We start from the raw sequence: 23,061 nt of genomic DNA, 5'->3' as shown, positions 1-23,061 counted from the left end.
AGAGCCTGCCAGCCCTTCCTAACTCACCTGCTGCCAGCTCCCCTTCTGTTCATGATGCTCCCGTCACACTGAGCTTCTTTCACTTCCACCTCAGAGCCACCATGTGTATTGAGCTGCCATCTGAAGATTCCTTCCCCCCACTTCTGCTGGAGCATTTCCGATCATTATATTGTCTCACCCTAAATGTCTTTGCCTTGGGTCTTTCCTGCCCACCAAATATAAAATCACTTTTCTATGCCTGTTTTTATAATGCTTAGCATTTTTGTAGAATTTATCACATATTGTAATTATAAATGACTGCATTGTTTAATGACTTTCTCCCCCACTGAATTGTTTAAGCTCCATGAGGGCAGAGAATGCATCTGTATTTTTACTGCTGTTTCAATACTAAAATTACAAATAACAGCACAGCTTAACATCTTCTCAGTTTCATCTGCTCTAAAATGAAGGTATAATTAACTTCCGTGTTTTTGATAGAAGTTAAAAGAAAAGAAAACATTCACCGAAGAAGTGAATTCTAAAGTAGCCATATAAAGAGTCAGTAACTGACATGCCATGCACTTACTCTACCATCAACAGTAAGCAAATTCATATGTATGCCTCAGTAAAATTCTAAATGATGCACATTATAGACTTAGTTGGTTGAAATAATAAGTGGGAAAATGTAAAGGTCTCTTCAGTAACAGTTTGACCTGATAACAGAGGGATGAGTTAGAATTGACTATGTGAAGTGAGTAGAGAAAAACATCAAACTCAGTGGAGAGAAGGAATATGCATTCCAGAAATGGACAGAAGGCCAGTTTTAACTGGAATGCAGAAAGTGAATAGATTTGTATGAGATGTTGCTGATTAAGTGACCAAGGAGCATGTAAATCTTATAATAGGTCATTATTATGAATTGAGTGTTTGTATTCCCCCCCATCCAAATTCATATGTGGAAGCCCTAATCCCGAATGTGACTATTTTGGGGTCTAGGGCCTGTGAGGAGGTAATAAAGGTTAAATCAGGTCACATGAGTGGGGACCTAATCTGACAAGGCAGGTACTCCTACAGGAAGAGAAAGAATACTCCAGAGCTCGCTCTGTTTCTTCCATGTAAGAATACAGCAGAGAGGTGGCCATCTGCAAAATGAAAGCGAGCCCTCACCAGAAACTGAACTTCAGCAGACCTTGATCTTGGACTTTCTACCCTCCAAAACTGTGAGAAAATAAAATTCTGTTGTTTAAGCCATGCAGTCTGTGGTATTTTTTTATGAGAGACTGAACAAACCTAGACGGTTTTGTCAAAGATGTTAGTCATTATCTTAAAAATACTGAAGTTTAATGTCTACAAAGGCAATAAATAAATGTGATTTATTTTTGTTCTTTGAACAAAAAATGAAACTAATGAGTGGTACTGTGTCTGGACCTAAAATAATTTGACCTTTCAATCATTGTCAGGTTCTTTGGCAAATACTTGTACTAATAGTTTGACTATGTTGTACATATAAAGAGCCTTGATATTAGAGGTATTACGATGAAAGAAATTCTTAGATGTATTCTATCAAATATAAGGATATGAGTAGAAAGAAAGCATAGGGTACAGGTTTTTCACCTCATTGATTAGGTTTATTCCTAGGTATTTTATTCTTTTTTATTGTAAATGAAATTGTGTTCTTGATTTCTTTTCCTGATAGGTCATTATTAGTATATAGCAATGTAACAGATTTCTGTATATTGACTTTGTATCCTGTGACTTTGCTGAATCTATTTATTAGTTCTAATAGTTTTTTGCTGGAATCTTTGTGGTTTTTTTATATATAGTATTATGTCATCTGCAAATGGTGAAATAGGTAAAGAGGATAGCGGCACAAAATCTCAATCATAATACCAATTAGTCATTGGGAGGAAAGAGAGAATATAGCCAGTGATTCTGTAACATCCTTCTATATTGACAGATAGTAACTGCACTAGTTTGTGTGAACATTGAATAATGTAGGTAACTGTCACATCACTATGTGTATACTTGAAACCAAAATAATATTGAATATCAACTACAGTAAAAAAAGAAAAAAGCACAGAAATATAGATTCAGTCATTGTCCTAATGCATTTTGGCACACATCTTATATTTTAAAAAGGCCATGATATTCTTTCTAATGGGAGGAGCAGCCAATAAGATAGTTCAGTTATATAATAGAACTCTGTGTGCAGCAGAGGAATTTAGGACCAACAGAAATCTAGGGCTAAGGGGCTATTCACAGTAGATTAGGCTGGTATGCTTACCAGATTCTCATTCTTCATTCATGCAAGAGCATTAGACTTCATATAACCTTTCAGTTAACTACATGTGTCTTACATACAAGTCATCTCATTAATGAAAAATTATTTCTAATATCCCTTAGGCTAACTAACAAACATTCTGATTTATATTTCTATGGTTATGTCAGGTGCATATTTAACCATTCCTGAAGTGTGGATTTCTGATTAATGTACTTTAAACACTAACAAGTCCTAGGCTACAAGCTGAGGTTAATTTATTCACATGTATATCATACTGTTTATATTGAAATATTTAAAGTAAATCATCATACAGTAGAGCAGAAGTTTTCCAATGGATGTGATAGTCATGTTCCTGCTTCTGAAGATCAGTTGTGAAGGATGATTCAACATAAATCAACAAATGTGATTAACCACATTAATGGAATGGAGGATAAAAAATAATATGATCTTCTCAATAGATGCAGAAAATGCATTTGACAAAAGTCAACATCCTTTCATGATAAAAAAAAAATTCTCAACAAAGTGGATATAAAAGGAATGTACCTCAGTATAATAAAGGCCATATATGACAAGCCCACAGTTAGAATATTCAGTGGCAATGGGTTGAAAGCTTTTCTATAATATCATGAACAGTACAAGAGTGCCTACTTTCACCATTCTTATTCAACATAATACTGGAAGTTCTCGAACAATCCAGCAAGTAAAACAAACAGAAGACATCTAAGTTAGAAAGGAAGAAATAAAATTATCTCCATTTGCAATGACTTGATCACCTATATAGATCACCCTAAAGATCCCACCAAAAAACTGCTAAAAGTAATTCAGTAAATTTTCAGTATACAAAACCAGCATATAGAAATCAGCTGCATTTCCATATACTAACAAATTAATTATTATAAAGAGAAATTAGGAAACTAATCCCATTTATAATAGCATCCATATCAATAACATTCATAGGAATAAATTTAACCAAAGAGGTGAAAAATCTGAATGCTGAAAACTATAAGAAATCAATGAAAGAAATTGAAGACACACATAAGGCATTACATGTTCATGGTTTGAAGGAACTATTACTGTTAAAATGTCCATACTACCAAAGTGATGTACAGGTTCTATGCAACCCCTACCAAATTTCAGTGACATTTTTCACAGGTAAAAGCAATGCTAAAATTCATGTGAAACCACGAAATACCACAATTAGCCAAAGCAATCTTTTAAAAAATTTTTTTATTAAGGTATTATTGATAAACACTCTTATGAAGGTTTCACATGAAAAAACAATGTGGTTACTTACACTCACCCATATTATCAAGTCCCCACCCATACCCCAATGCAGTCACTGTCCATCAGTATAGTAAGATGCCACAGTTTCACTGTTTGCCTTCTCTGTGGTACACTTGTTTCACCCTGGCTCCCCACACCTTGAGTACTAAACATAATACCCCTCAGTCCCCATCTCCTTCCCTCCCCACCCACCCTTTCACACCCCTTTCCTTTGGTAACCACTAGTCCCTTCTTGGGAGTCTCTGAGTCTGCTGCTATTTTGTTCCTTCAGTTTTGCTTCGTTGCTATACTCCACAAATGAGGGAAATCATTTGGCACTTGTCTTTCTCTGCCTGACTTATTTCACTGAGCATAATATCCTCCAGCTCAATCCATGTTGTGGCAAATGGTAGGATTTGTTTCTTATGGCTAAATAGTATTCCATTGTGTATATGTACCACCTCTTCTTTATCCATTCATCTACTGATGGACACTTAGGTTGCTTCCATATCTTGGCTATTGTAAATAGTGCTACGAGAAACATAGGGGTGCATATGTCTTTTTGAGTTTGAGAAGTAGTATTGTTTGGATAAATTCCAAGGAGTGGGATTCCTGGGTCAAATGGTATTTCTATTTTTAGTTTTTTGAAGAACCTCCATATTGCTTTCCACAATGGCTGAACTAGTTTACCTCCTCACCAGCAGTGTAGGAGGGTTTCCCCTTTTTCAACATACTCACCAGCATTTATTCTTAGTCTTTTCAATGCTGGCCATCCTTACTGGTGTGAGGTGATATCTCACTGTGGTTTTAATTTGCATTTCCCTGATGATTAGTGATGTGGAGTATCTTTTCATGTGTCTGTTGGCCATCTGAATTTCTTCCTTGGAGAATTGTATGTTCAGATCCTCTGCCCATTTTTTAATTGGGTTATTTGCTTTTTGGGTGTTGAGGCATGAGAGTTCTTCATATACTTTGGATGTTAAACCCTTGTCAGATATGTCATTTACAAATATATTCTCCCATACTGTAGGATGCCTTTTTGTTCTGTTGATGGTGTCCTTTGCCATACATAAAATTTTTAGTTTGATGTAGTTCCATGTGTTCATTTTTGCTTTTGTTTCCCTTGCTCAAGGAGATGCATTCAAGAAGAAGTTGCTCATGCTTATATTCAGGAGATTTTTATCTATGTTTTCTTCTAAGAGTTTTATGGTTTCATGACTTACATTCAGGTCTTTGATCCATTTTGAGTTTGATTTTGTATATGGGGTTAGACAATTATCCAGTTTGATTCTCTTGCATGTAGCTGTCCAGTTTGGCCAACAACAATTGTTGAAGAGGCTGTCATTTCCCCATTGTATGTCCATGGCCCCTTTATTGTATATTAATTGACCATATATGCCTGGGTTTATATCAGAGCTCTCCAGTCTGTTCCATTGGTCTTTGGTTCTGTTCTTTTGCCAGTAGCAAATTGTCTTGAGTACTGTGGCTTTGTAGTAGAGCTTGAAGTCAGAGAGCATAAACCCCCAGCTTTATCCTTCCTTCTCAGGATTGCTTTGGCTATTCAGGGTCTTTTGTGGTTCCATATGAATTTTAGAATGGTTTGCTCTAGTTCATTGAAGAATGCTGATGGTATACTGATAGAAATTGCATTGAATCTGTAGATTGCTTTAGGAAGATGGCCATTTTGATGATATTAGTTCTTCCTCTCCATGAGCATGGGATGTGTTTCCACTTATTGGTATCTTCTTTAATTTTTCCCATGAGTGTCTTGTAGTTTTCAGAGCATAGGTCTTTCACTTCCTTGGTTGGATTTATTCCTAGGTATTTTATTCTTTTTGATGCACCTGTGAATGGAATTGTTTTCCTGATTTCTCTTTCGGCTAGTTCATCATTAGTGTATAGATAGGAATGCAACAGATTTCTGTGTATTAATTTAGTATCATACAACTTTGCTGAATTCAGATATTAGATCTGGTAGTTTTGGAGTGGATTCTTTTGTTTTTTTTATGTACAATATCATGTCATCTGCAAACAGGGACAATTTGACTTCTTTCTTGCCAATCTGGATGCCTTTTATTTCTTTGTATTGTCTGATTGCCATGGCTAGGACCTCCAGTACTATGTTGAATAGAAGTGGGGAGAGTGGGCATCCTTGTTTTGTTCCTGATCTTAAAGGAAAAACTTTCAGCTTCTTGCTGTTAAGTATAATATTGGCTGTGGGTTTGTCATATACGGCCATTATTTTTTTGAGATACTTGCCCTCTATACCCATTCTGTTGAGAGTTTTTATCATGAATATATGTTGACTTTTGTCAAATGTTTTTTCAGCATGTGGTTTTTGTCCTTTTTGTTGATGTGGTGGATGATGTTGATGGATTTTTGAATGTTGTATCATCCTTGCATCCCTGGAATAAATCCTACTTCATCATGATGGATGATCTTTTTGATGTATTTTTTTATTTTGTTTGCTAATATTTTGTTGAGTATTTTTACATCTATGTTTATCAGGAATATTGGTATGTAATTTTCTATTTTCTTTAGTGTCTTTGCCTGGTTTTGGTATTAGAGTGATGCTGGCCTCATAACATGAGTTTGGAAGAATTTCCTTTTCTTCTACTCTTTGGAAAACTTTAAGGAGGATGGGTACTAGGTCTTCACTAAATGTTTGATAAAATTCAGCAGTGAAGCCATCTGGTCCAGGCGTTTTGTTCTTAGGTAGGTTTTTGATTACCAGTTCAATTTTGTTGCTGGTAATTGGTCAGTTCAGATTTTCTGTTTCTTCCTTGCAGCCTTGGAAGGTTGTATTTTTCTAGAAAGTTGTCCATTTCTTCTAGGTTATCCAGTTTGTTGGTTTATAATTTTTCATAATATTCTCTCATAATTCTTTGTATTTCTGTGGTGTCCATAGTGATTTTTCCTTTCTCATTTCTGATTCTGTTTATGTATGTAAACTCTCTTTTTTTTTTGATAAGTCTGGCTAGGCATTTTTCTATTCTGTTTATTTTCTCAAAGAACCAGCTCTTTCATTGATTCTTTCTACTGTTTTATTCTTCTTTATTTTATTTATTTCTGCTCTAATCTTTATTATGTCATTCCTTCTACTGACTTTGGGCCTCATTTATTCTTCTTTTTCTAGTTTTGTTAATTGTGAGTTTAGACTATACATACGGGATTGTTCTTCTGTCCTGAGGTAGGCCTGTATTGCAATATACTTTCCTCTTGGCACAGCCTTCACTGCATCCCACAGATTTTGCGGTGTTGAATTATTGTTGTCATTTGTCTCCATATATTGCTTGATCTCTGTTTTTATTTGGTCATTGATCCATTGGTTATTTAGGAGCATGTTGTGAAGCCTCCATGTGTTTGTGAGATTTTTCATTTTCTTTGCATAATTTATTTCTAATTTCATACCTTTGTGTTCTGAGAAACTGGTTGGTAGAATTTCAGTCTTTTTGAATTTACTGAGGCTTTTTTTGTAGCCTAGTATATGATCTATTCAAGAAAATATTCCATGTGTACTTCAGAAGAATGTGTATTCTGCTGCTTTTCAGTGTAGAGTTCTGTAGATGTCTGTTCGGTCTATCTTTTCTAATGTGTTGTTCAGTGTTGCTGTCTCCTTACTTATTTTCTCTCTGGTTGATCTGTCCTTCAGAGTGAGTGAAGTGTTGAAGTCTTCTAGAATGAATGCATTGCATCATATTTCCCCTTTTAGTTCAATTAGTGTTTGTTTCACATGTGTAGGTGCTCCTGTGTTGGGCACATAGATATATATAGTGGTTACATCTTCTTGTTGGATTGACCCCTTAATCATTGTGTAATATCCTTCTTTGTCTCTTGTGACTTTCTTTTTTTTGAAGTCTATTTTGTCTGATACGAGTACTGCAACTCCTGCTTTTTTCTCCCTATTAGTTGCATGAATTATCTTTTTCCATCCCTTCACTTTTAGTCTGTGTATGTCTTTGGTTTAAAAGTGAGTCTCTTGCAGGCAGCATATAGATGGATCTTGTTTTTTTTTATCCATTCAGTGACTCTGTGTCTTTTGATTTTTGCATTCAGTCCATTTACTTTTAGGGTGATTATCGATAGGTATGTACTTATTGCCATTGCAGGCTTTAGATTTGTGGTTACCAAAGGTTCAAGGTTAACTTACTACTATCTAAGAGTCTAACTTAACTCACTTAATATGCTATAAACACAATCTTAAAGTTTATTTTCTCCTCCTTTTTCTTACTCTTCCATTCTTTATATATTAGGTATCATATTCTGTACTCTTTGTCTATCCCCTGATTGACTTTGGGGGTAGTTTATTTAATTTTGCATTTGCTTAGTAATTAACTCTTCTACTTTCTTTACTATAGTTTTATTTCCTCTGGTGACAGGTATTAAACCTTAGGAACACTTCCATCTATAGCAGTCCCTCCAAAATACACTGTAGAGATAGTTTGTGGGAGGTAAATTCTCTCAGCTTTTGCTTATCTGGAAATTGTTTAATCCCTCCTTCAAATTTAAATGATAATCTTGCCAGATAAAGTATTCTTAGTTCAAGGACCTTCTGCTTCATTGCATTAAATACATCGTGTCACTCCCTTCTGGCCTGTAAGTTTTCTGCTGAGAAGTCTGATCATAGCCTGATGGGCTTTCCTTTGTATGTGTTCTTATTTCTCTCTCTGGCTGCTCTTAATAGTCTGTCCTTATCCTTGATCTTTGCCATTTTAAATACCATATGTCTTGGTGTTGTCTTCCTTGGGTCCCTTGTGTTGGGAGATCTGTGTACCTCCATGGCCTGAGAGACTATGTCCTTTCCCAGATTGGGGAAGTTTTCAGCAATTACCTCCTCAAAGACACTTTCTTTCCCTTTTCCTCTCTCTTCTTCTTCTAGTACCCCTATAATGTGAATATTGTTCCGATTGGATTGGTCACACAGTCCTCTCAATGTTCTTTCATTCTTAGATATCTTTTTTTCTCTCTGTGCCTCAACTTCTTTGTATTCCTCTTCTCTAATTTCTATTTCATTTTTCTCCTCCACCATATCTGATCTTCTTTTAATGCCCTCCATTATGCTCTTCAGTGATTGGATCTCTGACCGGAATTCATTCCTGAGTTCTTGAATATTTTTATGTATCTCCATTAGCATGTTAATGATTTTTATTTTGAAATCCTTTTTAGGAAGATTCATAAGCTCTATTTCATTTGAACCTTTCTCATATGTTGTATTCATAATTTTACTGTAAACCAGGTTCCTTTGGTGTTTCATATTTGTATATAGCGCCCTCTAGTGTCCAGAAGCTCTACTATCTGGAGCTGCTCAGCCTCTGAAGCAATGTCTGGGGTCGCAAGAATGTGATATTGGTGCCTGGAAGTTGGAAAGAGCTGTTTCCTGCTTCCCGCCTGCTATGCCTGCCTCCACTGCCAGATTCAGTGGGCTGAGCACACAGCTATAAACCTCTATGTGTTGAGTTTTTAGTTGCTGTCAATGGAACTTCCCTCTGGCTGGCCTAATGCCAGGGTAGTGTTTGCTGGTTTCGAGCCAGGTAGGGCTGGCAGGGAGAAAGGTGCAGTAAGCTGCGTATCCTGGGTGGGGTCCTTCGAGCTGTGTAGCCAGCCAGGGAGCTGGAGCGCCTGAAGATCGAGAAAGTTCCCAACCTGCCAGGCAGAGTGCACCCAGACAATGTTGTCTACCTGTCCTTTCTCCTGAGCAGTAAGCTCTGTGTAATTCTTGCCCCTTTAGCAACCCTCTTGCTGTTAGGAAGTGTCTCTGACTGCTTGCCTTTGTTCTATCCCAGAGTATCCAGATATGAATCCCTGCTTTCCACAAGCAGCTGGAATCTCAGTCTCTCCAGGTATTCTTCCTTTCTTAGCTTTCCAACTCCCTAATCATGAGAGTACCATGAAATGTAGGTTTGTGCTCCCAGAGCAGATCTCCAGAGTTAGGTATTCAGCAGTCCAAGGCCTCCTCTCTCTCCCCGCTCCATTTCTCTTCCTCCTGTTGGTGAGCTGGGTGGAGGAATGGCTTGGATCCAGCTGGTCCATGACTTTGGTATGTTACCCTGTTTCTGTGAGATTTATTCTTTTCTCTAGGTGTATGCAGTTTGGTGCAGCCCTCTTTTCTGTTGCTCTTTCAGGATTATTCATATTAATTATATTCTCATATTATATGTGGTTTTAGGAGGAAGCCTCTGTCTCACCTCTCATGCTGCCATCTTTAATCCTCTAGCCAAAGCAATCTTGAGAAAAAAGAAGAAAGCTGGAGGCATTACACTTCCTGACTTCAAACTATATTACAGAACTACTTTAATAAAAACAGTATGGGGCTGGTATAAAAACAGGCACAGAGATCAATGGAACAGAGTAGAGAGCCCAGGAATAAAATCATACTTGGGCAATCAACTAGTCTTTGACAAGGGCACCAAAACACAGAATGAGAAAAAAATTTGTCTTTTCAATAAATAGTGTTGGGTAAATTGAATATCCACATGCTAAAGAATGAAACTGGATCACTATTAACATGAAATGGATTAAAGACCTGAATGTAAGACCTGAAACTGTAAAACTCATAGGAAAAACATAGGTAAAATGCTCTTAGGCATTCATCTTGGCAGTATTTTCAGTTTGATACAAAAACACAGGCAAGAAAAGTAAACATAAACAAGTCAGACTACATCAAACTAAAAAATTTCTGCATAGCAAATGAAACAATGAACAAGAAAAGGCTACCTACAGAATGGGAGAAAATATTTGCAAACCATGTATCTGATATGGGATTAGTATCCAAAATATATCAGGAATTTATACAACTCAATAGCAGAAAAATCTAATAATTTGATTAAAACATGAGCAAAGGACCTGAGTAAACATTTCTCCAAAGAAGACATCCAGGTGGCCAACAGGTACATGAAGAGATACTCAACATCACTAATCATAAGAGAAACACATATCAAAAACAAATGAGATATCACCTTACACTCATTAAGATGGCTACTATCAAAAAGACAAGAGATAACATGTTGGCAACAGTTCTGCACTCTTCATGAGAATGTAAATTGCCACAGCCATTGTGGAAAGCAGTATGGAAGTTTCTCAAGCAATTAAGAATAGAACTACCATATGACCCATCAATCCCACTTCTGGATATATATCCAAATGAAATGAAGTCAGTATCTTGAAGAAATACCTACACTTGCATGTTTACTTCAGCATTATTCGCAATAACCAAGGCATGGAAACAACCTATGTCTGATGACAAATGAATGGGTAAAGAAAATGTGGTATATATTTTCAATGGGATACTGTTTAGCTGTACCAAAGTTGGGATACTGTTTAGCTGTACCAAAGAAGGAAATCCTGTCATTTAGTATGAATGAACTGGAGAGAATTGTTATAAGTGAAATAAGTCAGATGGAGAAAGAGAAGTCCTTTGTGATCTCACTTATATATGGAATGTGTAAAAAAACTGAACTCATGGAAACAAAGTGTAGAATAGTAGATGCCAGGGGCTGCGGGTAGGGAAGATGGGGAGATACTGGTCAAAGAGTACAAACTTCCGGTTATAAGTCCTGGGGTTCTAATGTATAATGTAGTGACTATAGGTAACTATGGTGTTATATACTTGAAATTTACTGAGAGTAATAGATCATAAATGCTTTCACCACACACACACACACACACACAACACTAACTATGTGAGGTGATGGAAGTGTCAACAAACTTTATTGTGGTGGTCATTTCACAGAGTATACATATATCAAATCATCAATTGACACCTTAAATTTACACAATGTTATGTATCAATTATACCTCAATAAAGCTGGTATGGGAGATCAAGTAAACAGAAAAAGATCACTTGTGAGCAGTTGGGAGAATAGAATAGTTGGAGAATGGAGAATTGCAGAGGGGTGTGGGAACTCTATTTAATGAAAGCATAAGGAAGAAGTTGGGCCATCATGGAAAGAGTTTGGATGGTTGGAAATTAACAGATTTGAGATGTTTTTAGGATGAAAAAATTTGAAGAATCCAATGGTGTATTAAATATTTTCAGGGATTTGAAGATATAAGAATTATTTCTACATTTAACTAGATATGTGGAGGTGATATTTACTGGGTTGGGAGTGGAAAAGTGTGGTTGTACACTTAGGCCTTTTGATTTTGCATGCACAATTATCTTTGAATTATCTTTTGACTGTCTTAGAACCTGATTTATCTTAGGAGAGATGTTAAGAAGGTGGTTTACTGCAATGGCCTGGAACTAAGAAGGTTTATATGTGAAGATATAATTTGAGTCATCTAATCACCCTTGATAATTAAATGTATTAGTATGGCTAGAAATACCTAGAAAGAGCAAGCATATAAAGTGAAAATAGAAGGGAACTTATGACTGAGCCTTCAAGAACTCCTACATTAAGGACCTGTTAGAGGAAGATGAGCCATAGAGACAGGAAGAAAACTAAAGGAATACTAAAGTACTAGAAGCTAAATGAGAGAGATTTCCAGAGGAGGGATTCATCACTGGTGGTTTTTTAGCTGAAAATTCAAGGAAAGTGATTTAACCTGTCCACGTTAGGTACAGAGAGGCCATTAATGACCTTTTTGTTACTGATTTACATAGAATGATGGTATGAAAACTAGATGAAGAGCAAGAATGAATGGAAGCTCAAGAAATGACCAGGGCTCAATGATGGTTGTTTGAAATTGGATCCCTTTTTCCATGGAGGAGTGTCCATCTGCACACAGTTCACACAGTATGAACTGCTATTTTGATTCAAAGTGTTTATTTTGTTGTTGTTCTGGGACCGTTTCCTGCAGTCAAATGAATACTTTATATAGGGAATTCTCAACATCATCTAGCTGCTTCTAGATATGTTTTATCATCTAGGTTTATGTTCTATCAGTACTTTTGGACTTTGCCAATATTATGGCACTTACCATTTGCAGACCCTTAGATATCATGGGACTATGGCTGTAAGGCACACTTAAGGGAATGCCCTCATAATCTAGCTTAAATTCAATCCTGGATGAAGCACGTTTTTATGAAGCATGGCTACTATTTATTTTGCCAGTATTAATTCCAAAATGCTCTTAGTTATTCTCTCTGGCTCTGTAATGTAAATTACAAAGTTATAGGTGATACTGGAACATCATGAACTCTGAATTAAATGTAAGAAATTGCTCCGCCTTGATATTAATTCTAAACAGAACTAGATTACAGCTATTCTAACACTGATTATTTTGTGTCTATCCAGTCTTATAAATTGCCTATATTTGTTCTTAAGTCTCTGTGGCTTATCTGCTATTATTTATTAGTAATGTTTACAATAAATTTTTATGGTGATTATAATATGTTCAGTCAAGATGAAAATGTATTACAGAATTGGCAAAAAAAAACGCAGATTCATTCCATTATGGTTCAATGTGACAATATTACATGTGCCGTTGGTAGGAATTTGACATTAAAGGAGACTCTTGATTTATACACGATTGAACTTAAGGTCACCTTTAAAGGGGAAGGGCTTAAAAATTAAATTTTGGCCTTGATAGTTGGAGAAAAGCCCTTACCTGAACCTTTGTACTCCCGTTCCTCTTCATCTGGTTAAGCCTGTTTAGGAACTTAGCTCATTTATCTGTTAACCCAAGAGGCTCTCCATGAGCTATTTGGATGGGAGAGGTGTGTCTTACTTTTGGTGACATAGCATCCTGATCATATCAGTTGTAATACTTTTCACATTGAAACGTTATGATTAACTGTCTTTCTCTCCCAGTAAATGGGCATCCCTGGAAGTAATGGACCATTCTTAACTATTTTTGTAACTCCAGTGTTTAACAGGCTATAGTTACATAGTAGGAGCTCAATTGAATCACGGTTAAGCAATAAAATAATTGCAGTGCTAGTTAAGATTTTCTGGAGAATCTTCTCATTATTCAAACAACTTGATACTTTGAGCTGTGAAAATAAGTAGCAGAAAGAAGAGTATATTATATATACTCCCATCCTCAAACAGTCCTAATTGCCCCTCTCACTGATTTCCCTGTGCCGGTACAACACATTTATTTGAAACTTCTGATTTAGAAACAAAATGTTAGGGATAAAAGAAACTAGAGAGAATCTAGTCTCTGTCATTTAATGAATGAATCTCTCTGTTTTCACCTGTACTCCCAATGGACCTATAATTGGATCAAATATTTTCTTCCAGTATAATAGACATCTCTCTCTCTCTTTTCTTTTGGCACATTCAGTATGCATTCCACCTCCTTGAGATAGCAGAATCCTATTGCTCTTAGACAGCCATCTATCTATCTTCCGTTCTCAGTCAATGTTGTGATTTTATAGGAGAACAAAGGATTTAGGTCCCGCATCTGTTTCTATTTGTAGATCTTTGTGCCTCTTCTACAATTAGCTTGCATCAGAAAAATACCTATGTGAGTTTGTTTCTCCGTCCCTCAATTAACATGTGAATCCAGGAAAGAAGCAGCTGAATTTGTATATTTACTGTCACCTCCCCAACCTCCTCTTTCTACCCATGCTCTTTCTCAATTTGTTCATGATATCGTCATGATTGGCCAGCTACCAAAAGATGACTACAAACATTAAAGGGCAATTTAAAGTGATGTCTAGGTCTTTCAGATCCTATGATTTAGATTTGATAAATGTGATAAAACACAGTATCTATATAAAGAAGTCCACAGTTCTATCACCAGAAAAATTCTAAGCTGTACAATTTGTATGTGTAATCAAAATTATGGCCTATTTGTGTAAAATCTTACTTTTCTAATTAACAAATGTTCAGATGGTTTAAATTATGTTAGTTTAGTTTAAGAATGCCTGTTTAGTTTAAGAATTCTGATTGGAATGGAAATCTTATGATTTCAAAACAAGAATCTGTTCTTAATTTCTGTTCCAGGTGTTCAGATAGGTAACGTAACCTCTTTCCGAGTTGCTTTCTTCTTAAGCATCCTTCCCTTGGGGACTTAAGAGAACGTATAATGAAATATCAGTTCACTAAAGCAAGCACCCTGCCCCAAGGTTTGGCAAAGTTTATCCTTTCTCACTTTTTCTTCTGAGGCATCTGTAAGGAAAAAAATAACAAAGTTTGCTAAAGTCAGCCCCTCTGGCCAATGTCTTTCCACTTCCAAATAATGAATCCTAAATTGAATTAAAAAGGTAAAATGCCAACATCTTGTTCAAAGCTTTCAAAATTTCCAAAATTTTATGAAACTGCAAAGAAAAAAATGATACTGAAAGACAGAAGTGGCCTGGTAAAATAGCTTAGAAAGTGATCACAGTTACTACTTCAGGGTTGTGAAGTACTCTTCTCATCAAATGGAATTTCTCTGCAAATGTTCCATAAGTTGTCCAGGTGACAGCAGTTAACAAAATCATTACTGCTTTAAAGATTTTATTTAGATATATTTTGAGCAGAGGGCAGAAATAGTCTAAGTTGGAAATAAAAAATTTGGAGATTTTGGAAACAAAAAAAGGATTATTTTGCAGCACTAAGTATTCCAGTCTGAATTTGAAATTTGGTAAAAATTAACCTCTGGAGTAGACCCTTAGTGGCCTAATTTCTGGTTAGCAACTAGAGACAAATTTTCATGAAAAATGGCAATACTTGGTAAATGTCTTTTAAAATTGCAATGCCTTTGAAATGTAAATGTTAAACATTAAAATTTTTGCTTTGTATACATATATATGTACATATACACATATAGGCTGTGTAGGTCGTACATTTTCATTTCAAGATTTAAAAGAAAGTTTCCAATTACACAATGAGGGGTCATTGATGTAACTCTAGTGGCCACTGCAGAATCATGCAATCCTTCTATTCATAGAGCACTTAATGAGTAGAGGTAGAAGTGGGGAGGAGAGAAACATCTGCACAAATATTAAAACTGTAGAAGTTAGGATCACATAATGAAGGCTAGAGTTAATTGCCACTGTGAGGGTTGTTAAGATACCCTCAACTTATCACACACTGTATACTCCTTCAGTTATATGTTAAAAGTCCCCACAAGGAAGTGATTTAGTTTGTGAAATGCTTTTTGGAACTATTTGAAAATGAGTACAGTGATGTAACAGCTTTGAGAACACAGAGACATCCTTTGGTGTTTCCCGAAGTATGTTCTGGAAAACACTAATATGTAGATAAGCTCCAGGGGAAAAATGTATGGCATGTTCAGCCAAGTTTGGAAAGCACCACCCAGCATCCCCTTCAGAGAATTACTGTGGACATTCTCACAATAGAGGTTTGGAAAATACTCCAATAAAACAGTTTGACTTTGTTACCTGAATATTTTCCAAATTTAGATAATGTTGAAGCCCTTCTTTCAGTTAGCACCCTCTAACATCAGACAGAAGTAGTAAAATAGGCACATCTTCTGGGAATTATTGATATAAAGTCACTTTAAGATTGGAATCATGTCAAGCTAGTAAAGCAAAGAGATAAATTATGCATTCAGTCACTGGAATGGAATATTCTTCTTTAAATGATAATTTTAAAATTCCCATATTCCAGTTTATACACAGAGTTCTGAAAGCTCCATTGGCATGCAGTTAATCCTTAGAGGCTGTCACCTTTAGGTGCCTATGCAAAAGAAATGTCGTCTATCTCTGCAAAGCTGAGGATTGGATACAGAAATATATGATGAGTACAGGAATAAGAGACTGGTACATTTGAGACCGACTTGAGTGAACTGTGGAAGTTCAAGTCCTTGTTGTTACTCATTGGGACATTTTCATTCTTCCCTGGCAAACTCTTCCCCACACTCATACCACATGAGTGTATGTCTAAGCTGTGAATTTAACCATGTGACTAACATTCCTAATGTCTTCCAATGGCTCCATGTAATTTTCTGGATAAAACTTACAAAGTTTCTAAAGTTTATTGTAGCCATGATCTTTTTTCTTTTCCAAGATTAGGTTGGAGAAATGCTATGCATTTTTCCAGATGTTTTGATTTGCAAGATCCACTGAAATAGACTCTTCTAGCAGGACTTGACTGTATAGCAATCTATGCCCCACGGAATGCAGTTAATAGAAACTCTTTAGAAAGTAACCATAACAGCCCTCTTTGTAACACTTAATACGTGACTTGAAATAACAGGGTCACCTATTTCCAATGTTTGAAAATGGATCATAATATAAAAATAACATGGACATCCATTTTTAGGAAATTTGATAGGCCTCCTAAAGTTTAATAGAAAACAAAATTAGAATTATTGCACAGTCATGCCACTGACATGGAGAAAAGCCTTCAACCTCTCTGTTACTTTTTTGTTCTCTTGCACATAGCTCTCAGAAAGGGAGAATGAGTATAGTCAAAGCACTTTTGTGACTAAAAAAAATATAATGGTTACTTACACCACATTAATGTGATAAGATCCATAAAAAGAACAATTATTCTCAGGATGGACATTACTGAATGCTTTCAGCATTCTATGTAAGATACAAATGGACTGTTCATTTAGACTCTGTGGGAAGAATGAGAGAGAGAGAGAGTACAATACCTTATATCCCTTCACACTTCAGGCAGCGTTTGCCATTTGAGGACAACCCACAAGTTGTCCACTCTGTTATTTCTCCCTCCTGGCATAGCAGTACTGTAATCTGCCTTTTTATTTGTTCAGGTAACATCCATTTATGTAACTTTTTAGCTTAATAAGGTGACATAATACACAGCCTTCAGCAAATGGTTGTACTATCTATCAGTTCAGTGACTCGGGAGATGATGGGTTCCATAAGAAACAGAACCCTTGTTTGGCATTTCCACCAGCAGCATTCCTTCTTGCAGGGTTCCTGTCTTGTGTTTCCTGTTAGGGAAAGGCTGAGGCTTAAGTAGTCATGATGGGAGACATTTTACACTGTGTATACTTAATCCCTCTTTCAGCAATATAGTCTTCTGAGAAATGCATAAAGACATGGAAGACACTGCAGGTTTATGTGCATTTTTATTTCAAGAAGATTGTCTTTTTTATTGTGTCATTTTTTTGTCGATATTCTGAAGCTGTAAAAGGAATAGAAATAAAAGCAGGTGGAAATAAAGGTTACAATGGAGTAATGTAGTCTAGGAACCTTAGCTTTGAAATTGTTATCATTCATTATACAGCAAAACATCAGTATTACTAGTGCTTTTAATGTTTTTAAATGCTGACAAATGTTTCTGTTGACTAACTTATTCCCAGGGGGTTCCTGTAACTCTCTGAGGTCACACAGGTACTGCTTTCTAAATTACCATGGTGGTGAATTCAATTACTAACTGTACTCTTTCCTTGGCCTAAAAGAATAAATGGTCTTCCTAGTGTGTTTTTCTCTTTGGAAAGGTCGAGAGTGTTAGAGCTGAATAGGACCTGAGAGAGTATCTGGTTCAGTGTCCATGAACTTCTCTGATGACAAAACTCTCCTGAGGACTTGTTTAAAAAAATACGGATTCCAAGAGTACTCCCCTGGGTACTCTATTACAATCAGTTTGACTTGCAGCATAGGAATGTATATTTTATAACAAGGATTCCAGATGACTCTTAGGATCAGGCAGATTAGGAAAAAAACAAATTTACTCCACTTTGTTATGTTATGGATGAGGAGGCAGATGCCCAGATAGATTAAGTGATTTATCTAAGTTGTACTGTACATTTTAAACATTGAGGTTAGTTCATAAAAAAATGTTGATGGGCAGCCTTTATGCTTTCAGGGCAGGGAATGGGAGAATGTATTTTCTTGGAATTTGAGCCTTCTGTATTGAATAAACCAATTTCATTTAGATGATTATGGGAGAAGTCATAGGGACACTTTGCTCTGTTTTCGAGTGATTCTCAACTGGGGTTGACTTTCCTTCCTAGGTAACATCTGTCAATGTCTGGAGGTATATTTTGGGGCACAGCTGAGGGGAGGAAGGCATTCCTGGTATACAGTGTATAGTGCATGCTACCAGCCACCCTGTAATGCACAGAACCTCCTGCCACAACAAAAAATTACTTGGACAAAAATGTCAATAGTGTCCATATTGGGAAATCCTGGTATTCACGTAATTCTCTTGAGCATCATCTCCCCATGAGATATTTAACAGAAATATCTGGGCAATTTGAGAAGGATAGTTTCCGGTTTTCTTCCTGAAATTAGAAAGGCTTATATCAAAGCTAAGTAGGTCATGTATTGATCCCTGTTAGGCTATACTTAGACTGAATGAAGCTGGTTCTCCTTCTTAGGACCATACAGTAAATCCTTTTAGGATCCCTTCCCTTCTTCTACTCAGACCTGCCTTTTCTGAGAGCACTTGAATTATGTCAGCTTTGACCTTGCTGCATTCTGAGCCTAGAACTCTAATTCCCAAACTCTTAATTCCCTGGAGTCAGCTACCAACTACAGTGTCAATATCTGCTGATTTTAACAGAAATTGAGAGTTTTTGGTCAAAATCATAATCCAGAGGCTAAGTGAATGGACTACTCAGTTTAATTAGAAAAACTTATTTCCCAAATCAGTCTGATTTTATTTTCCTAATATTTCTCAATTTTATCTCCTTTCCATCTATCATCACTTAGTTCAGATCCTCATTATCTTTTTAATGAACCTCTGAAATAAACACTTGAACAACAACCTCTTAACTTTTCTCCCACCTTTGCTATCTTCCCAGCCATTCTATACCTAAACAATTATCTTTGTAAAGTGTTTTCACCCCTGATTTTTCCCCACCCAAACTTTTTCCTGATTAAACCAATCAGTTTTTCCTCACCTGTAAGATTGTTTCTCAAACTTGGATTACATATGGAATCTTTATAAAAGGGAAGCACATTTTCTCATATCACTTGTACTACCTTAAATTATTTTACTGTAAAATTATTGGAGTTGGCATGGTATCACTGATACCCAGCCAGGGATCTGACACACCTGTAGTATTCCAATAAATACATAGTAAACTGAAGTGAACCATTTTCAATTAAAGGGCCAAGTCCAGTAACCAGGCTGGATTTTTTTGTTTTGCTTGTTTGTTTCCAATACTCAGAATTGATTATATTTTAAGAAAACATGATATAGTTGAAAAAATGCACTGGATATAGAATCAGAAGGCTTGAGTTCACATCTTGTCCTGTCACTTGTTCTTGAGTATAAAATTGAGATAAAGAATTGCCATCTCACCCTGCTTTTACAGATGTGCGATTCTGGCATGATGTCTGATAAACAGGCATATATTAGTTTCATAGCAGTTCAGTAAATTTTAGTTTTCTTTCTGCATTATTGCTGTACTCCATTTTATGGCCTTTAGTGATTTGAAATTACTACTGTTACCAGTGAAGCTATGAATCTATATACCTCTTTATCACAGTTTAATTGAGGTCCACTATTACTTTTTTTTTTTCCTGAATTGAGCTTCAGCATTACTATATAAAACACAGGACAAAATCATTCTTTTCTTTTCATCCTCACAGGGTACTTCACTTCCTTTAACTATTTATTCAAAACATATTTCTTTTCTCTCTCAGGCATGAGAGAATCTCTACTTGGTTTTGGTTACCTAGGGATATCTGTCTTTTTCCATCTCTTTGTAGTCTGTTTTCATCAGACAGCATCTGCTTTGAGAAGCATTTCTTTCCCTGCTTGTATGATTGCATTGCCTTTTTTATGCCTTTGTATGGACATAGGGTCTAGACCTTCACTACTTTGGGTGATAGGCTTAGGGCTCTCCAATAGCATGGCGTTTGTTGTAGAAGTAAGTTGTGTGGAGTTCAGCAATATGGAAAATTCCTCTAGTCATTGGGCTTCTATCTCTTAAATGTGTTTTATAAACAAAAATAGATAAGAGGTAAATATGAAAGCAACTGAGACAGATATATTGATGCTGACAAGGAGCAACAGAAAAGGAGTGAAAAGACTATACAGTTCACATATTACGGGATGAAATGCCAGCTACAAACTATAGAAGGAGCTCCTAAAAGAAGATTTTTAGCAGTGGTCACTTATTGGGGCAAGAAAACTCAAGGCTAGATGGAAAGAGGAGCTTCACAGCTATGGGAAGAGCCACAGGATGAACTGAGCTACAAAGGGATGTGATCAGTGTCACTGGAGACAGAGTGTCTGAGTTTCAGCTTAGCATTGTGAGGATAGGAATAATGAAATCAGTTTGTCATAAAGCAGCAGACATGAGTCTATGACCCCCAAGAGATCCCTATTACCACAAATTATTCTCTGGTTATGTGCCTTCCTAAAGAGTGAAAGCAATGTGTGGCTCAAGTGCTTTTGTATTGGATTAAGGCTGCACCTGTCACACCCTACCCCATTTCACCTTCAACCTAGTCTCTGAATCCAGTTCATATTAAAACCTTAGTGCCTTTTGGTGGAGAGATTCACGACTAACAAACCTTACAAAAAATACATTTGATTCTGTTTTTGCCGTTTGTCACAATCATGAAAAGTACCATCTGGTAGGAAATGAAAGAGAACCTTAGGGTCTTGTTTTCTAAGTTAGGAATAAAGTCATTTGAGTTGGCAAGTCTCAGTGAACAGTTGCAAGTTTACAAGTACTGACCTCAGGCCCTTTTGTATCCATGTTGCCTGCATTTGGGCCACAGTTAACATATGTCATTGCTAGAGACTCAGCACTGTTTGACAGCTTGCACACAGAAGAGTAACTGACAGAAATACATGTATTTCTGCTTCTAGATCTCTTGTTCAGTATAACTATCTAGTTAAGAAACAAGATTTTTAGGACGATTACGATATGTACATCTGATTTTATGGTATTTTTACTTACTCTCAGTGTCCATTGTAACTTCTTAAAAGGATACTGGTATTTATTATATTTCAAATTGGTTTAAAAAAGTTCTTTCTATGCTTTTGTGTCAGTTTCTGTGTATGCAAAGTTACACCCCTTGTTCTTGAAGACCTTGCAATCAATCTATTGGAGGAGAATATAAAGATAATTCTTCAGAATAATGATAAGCCAAGCAACAGCCTTGGAGAAAGTAGTTGCAAAGGCATATCTGATACAGAACTGTCACGTGGGTTCACTAAGTAATACTTTGGTACAGGAGAGGGCAGCTATGCATGTGCGGAATTAGGGTATAGGGTACAGAGACTATATTTTTCCACTCAATTTTGCTGTGGACCTGAAACTGTTCTAAAAGTAAAGTCTGTTTTTAAAAGTAATGAAGCCAATGCGTTATATTATATACTATGAAAGAAGGTTATAAGAAGTGTAGTAGCCCAGAGAAGAGGGCATTTAAGCTTATTCAGCCTAGAGAGGTTTGGAGAAATTTTACAGAAGTGGTGACTTTTAGACTGGGATTTAAAAGGCAAGCAGAATTTTGTCGATAGGAAGGTGCAAGGCAGTGATTACAGGCAGAGAAGAAGAAAAAGGAAGGAGAGGAAAAGGGTTAAAGGGAGGGAGAAAAGTAGCAGGAGGAAGAGAAGGAATAACATATTCTTTGAATGCCTTGTAATTCTGTCTGAAACCAGAGTTTATAGTAGACATAGGCAGGTCATTGGACTAGTGGGGCATATTGGGAACTTCAGCCATTTTATCAGTGTTGCTGAGTTTGGAGTCTATCTAGGGAACAAGCCTTTGGCTGTTCGTGAAGAATAGAAAAGCTAATCCTGCATGCTTACTTTTGTTGTTGCTATGGATTATCACATGTAATCCTCATGACACCCTTTGGAACTGGACGTTATCGTCTCAGTTTGTCATTGAAGAAACTAAGGCAGAGAAGTTAAATAGCTGTCCAAGCTCATACAGCTACCAGTGGCAGAGTTGAGACTCAAATCCAGGCATCATGATGTCAAAACTCAGTGCACGGCCACCTAGTAGTAGTAGTGTGGGTGAAACATTCAAAGAGAGAGAAGCTGAGTGTAGATCAAATGTCAATACCCGTCTTTTGTTTTTTCCAGGTCTCTTTGCAAGGAAATAGAGCAGCAGCTGCCATCAACTGCAATTCCATCACACATTCATGATGTTTCCCTTGGCCAGAAATGTATTAAGTAGTCTCAAGATTCGAAGAATTCAGCAAATTAGGTCAAGACAGAGCCACACAAAACACTCACCAGGTTTTCATGACAAATATGGCAATGCTGTATTAGCCAGTGGCACCACTTTCTGTGTTGTTGCGTGGGTGTTTATGGGCACACAGATTGGATGGAACCTGTCCCCTGTTGGCAGGGTTACCCCCAGAGAGTGGAATGATGAGTAACCATCACAGTCACTGTAATGCTGAATTGTTTCAAAATCAACTTACCTGTTAAGCACTCTGCTGCTCATTTAAATGAGCATAAACTAAATAAAAGTACATTAATAATCTTTAAAAAGTCATTGAAAATAGTCATTATAGTGCCTGGAAGCAAAGCAGTAGCAGGGACTACAGATTATAGGGGATTATGAATAATAAATATTTGGAAGTAGAATTGATAAAGCATGTATTCTTATGGCTTAATCATTTACACTAATTATTCTTCAGTGGACATACTCACATTTGTACCTTACAAATTAATTTGGCAGATTCTATTGATCTTTCTTTAAAATGTATTCATATCAGACAATTTTTCACATCCTTCATTGTTCCCTCCCTG

At 36.5% G+C, this 23,061-nt stretch overlaps 1 protein-coding gene across 2 annotated transcripts in view; it reads left to right on the top strand.

Annotated features, from left to right (window-relative positions):
- The window catches only part of LOC118916028 (cytochrome c oxidase subunit 7B2, mitochondrial), a 139,931-nt gene extending 117,100 nt beyond the window's left edge, over positions 1–22,831 (top strand). For both annotated transcript variants that reach the window (XM_057502191.1, XM_057502192.1), the window contains exon 2: positions 22,387–22,831. In XM_057502191.1, the coding sequence (XP_057358174.1) occupies positions 22,446–22,685 (240 nt within the window). In that variant the 5' untranslated portion in view covers positions 22,387–22,445 and the 3' untranslated portion in view covers positions 22,686–22,831. The remainder of the gene's footprint in view (positions 1–22,386) is intronic.
- The last annotated feature ends 230 nt before the right edge of the window (positions 22,832–23,061 follow it).

The sequence above is a fragment of the Manis pentadactyla genome, chromosome 5 (assembly GCF_030020395.1).
Source record: "Manis pentadactyla isolate mManPen7 chromosome 5, mManPen7.hap1, whole genome shotgun sequence".
Classification (NCBI taxonomy): domain Eukaryota; kingdom Metazoa; phylum Chordata; class Mammalia; order Pholidota; family Manidae; genus Manis; species Manis pentadactyla.
The sequence above is the reverse complement of the archived record's forward strand: the minus strand, read 5'-3'. Positions and strand labels throughout refer to the sequence as shown.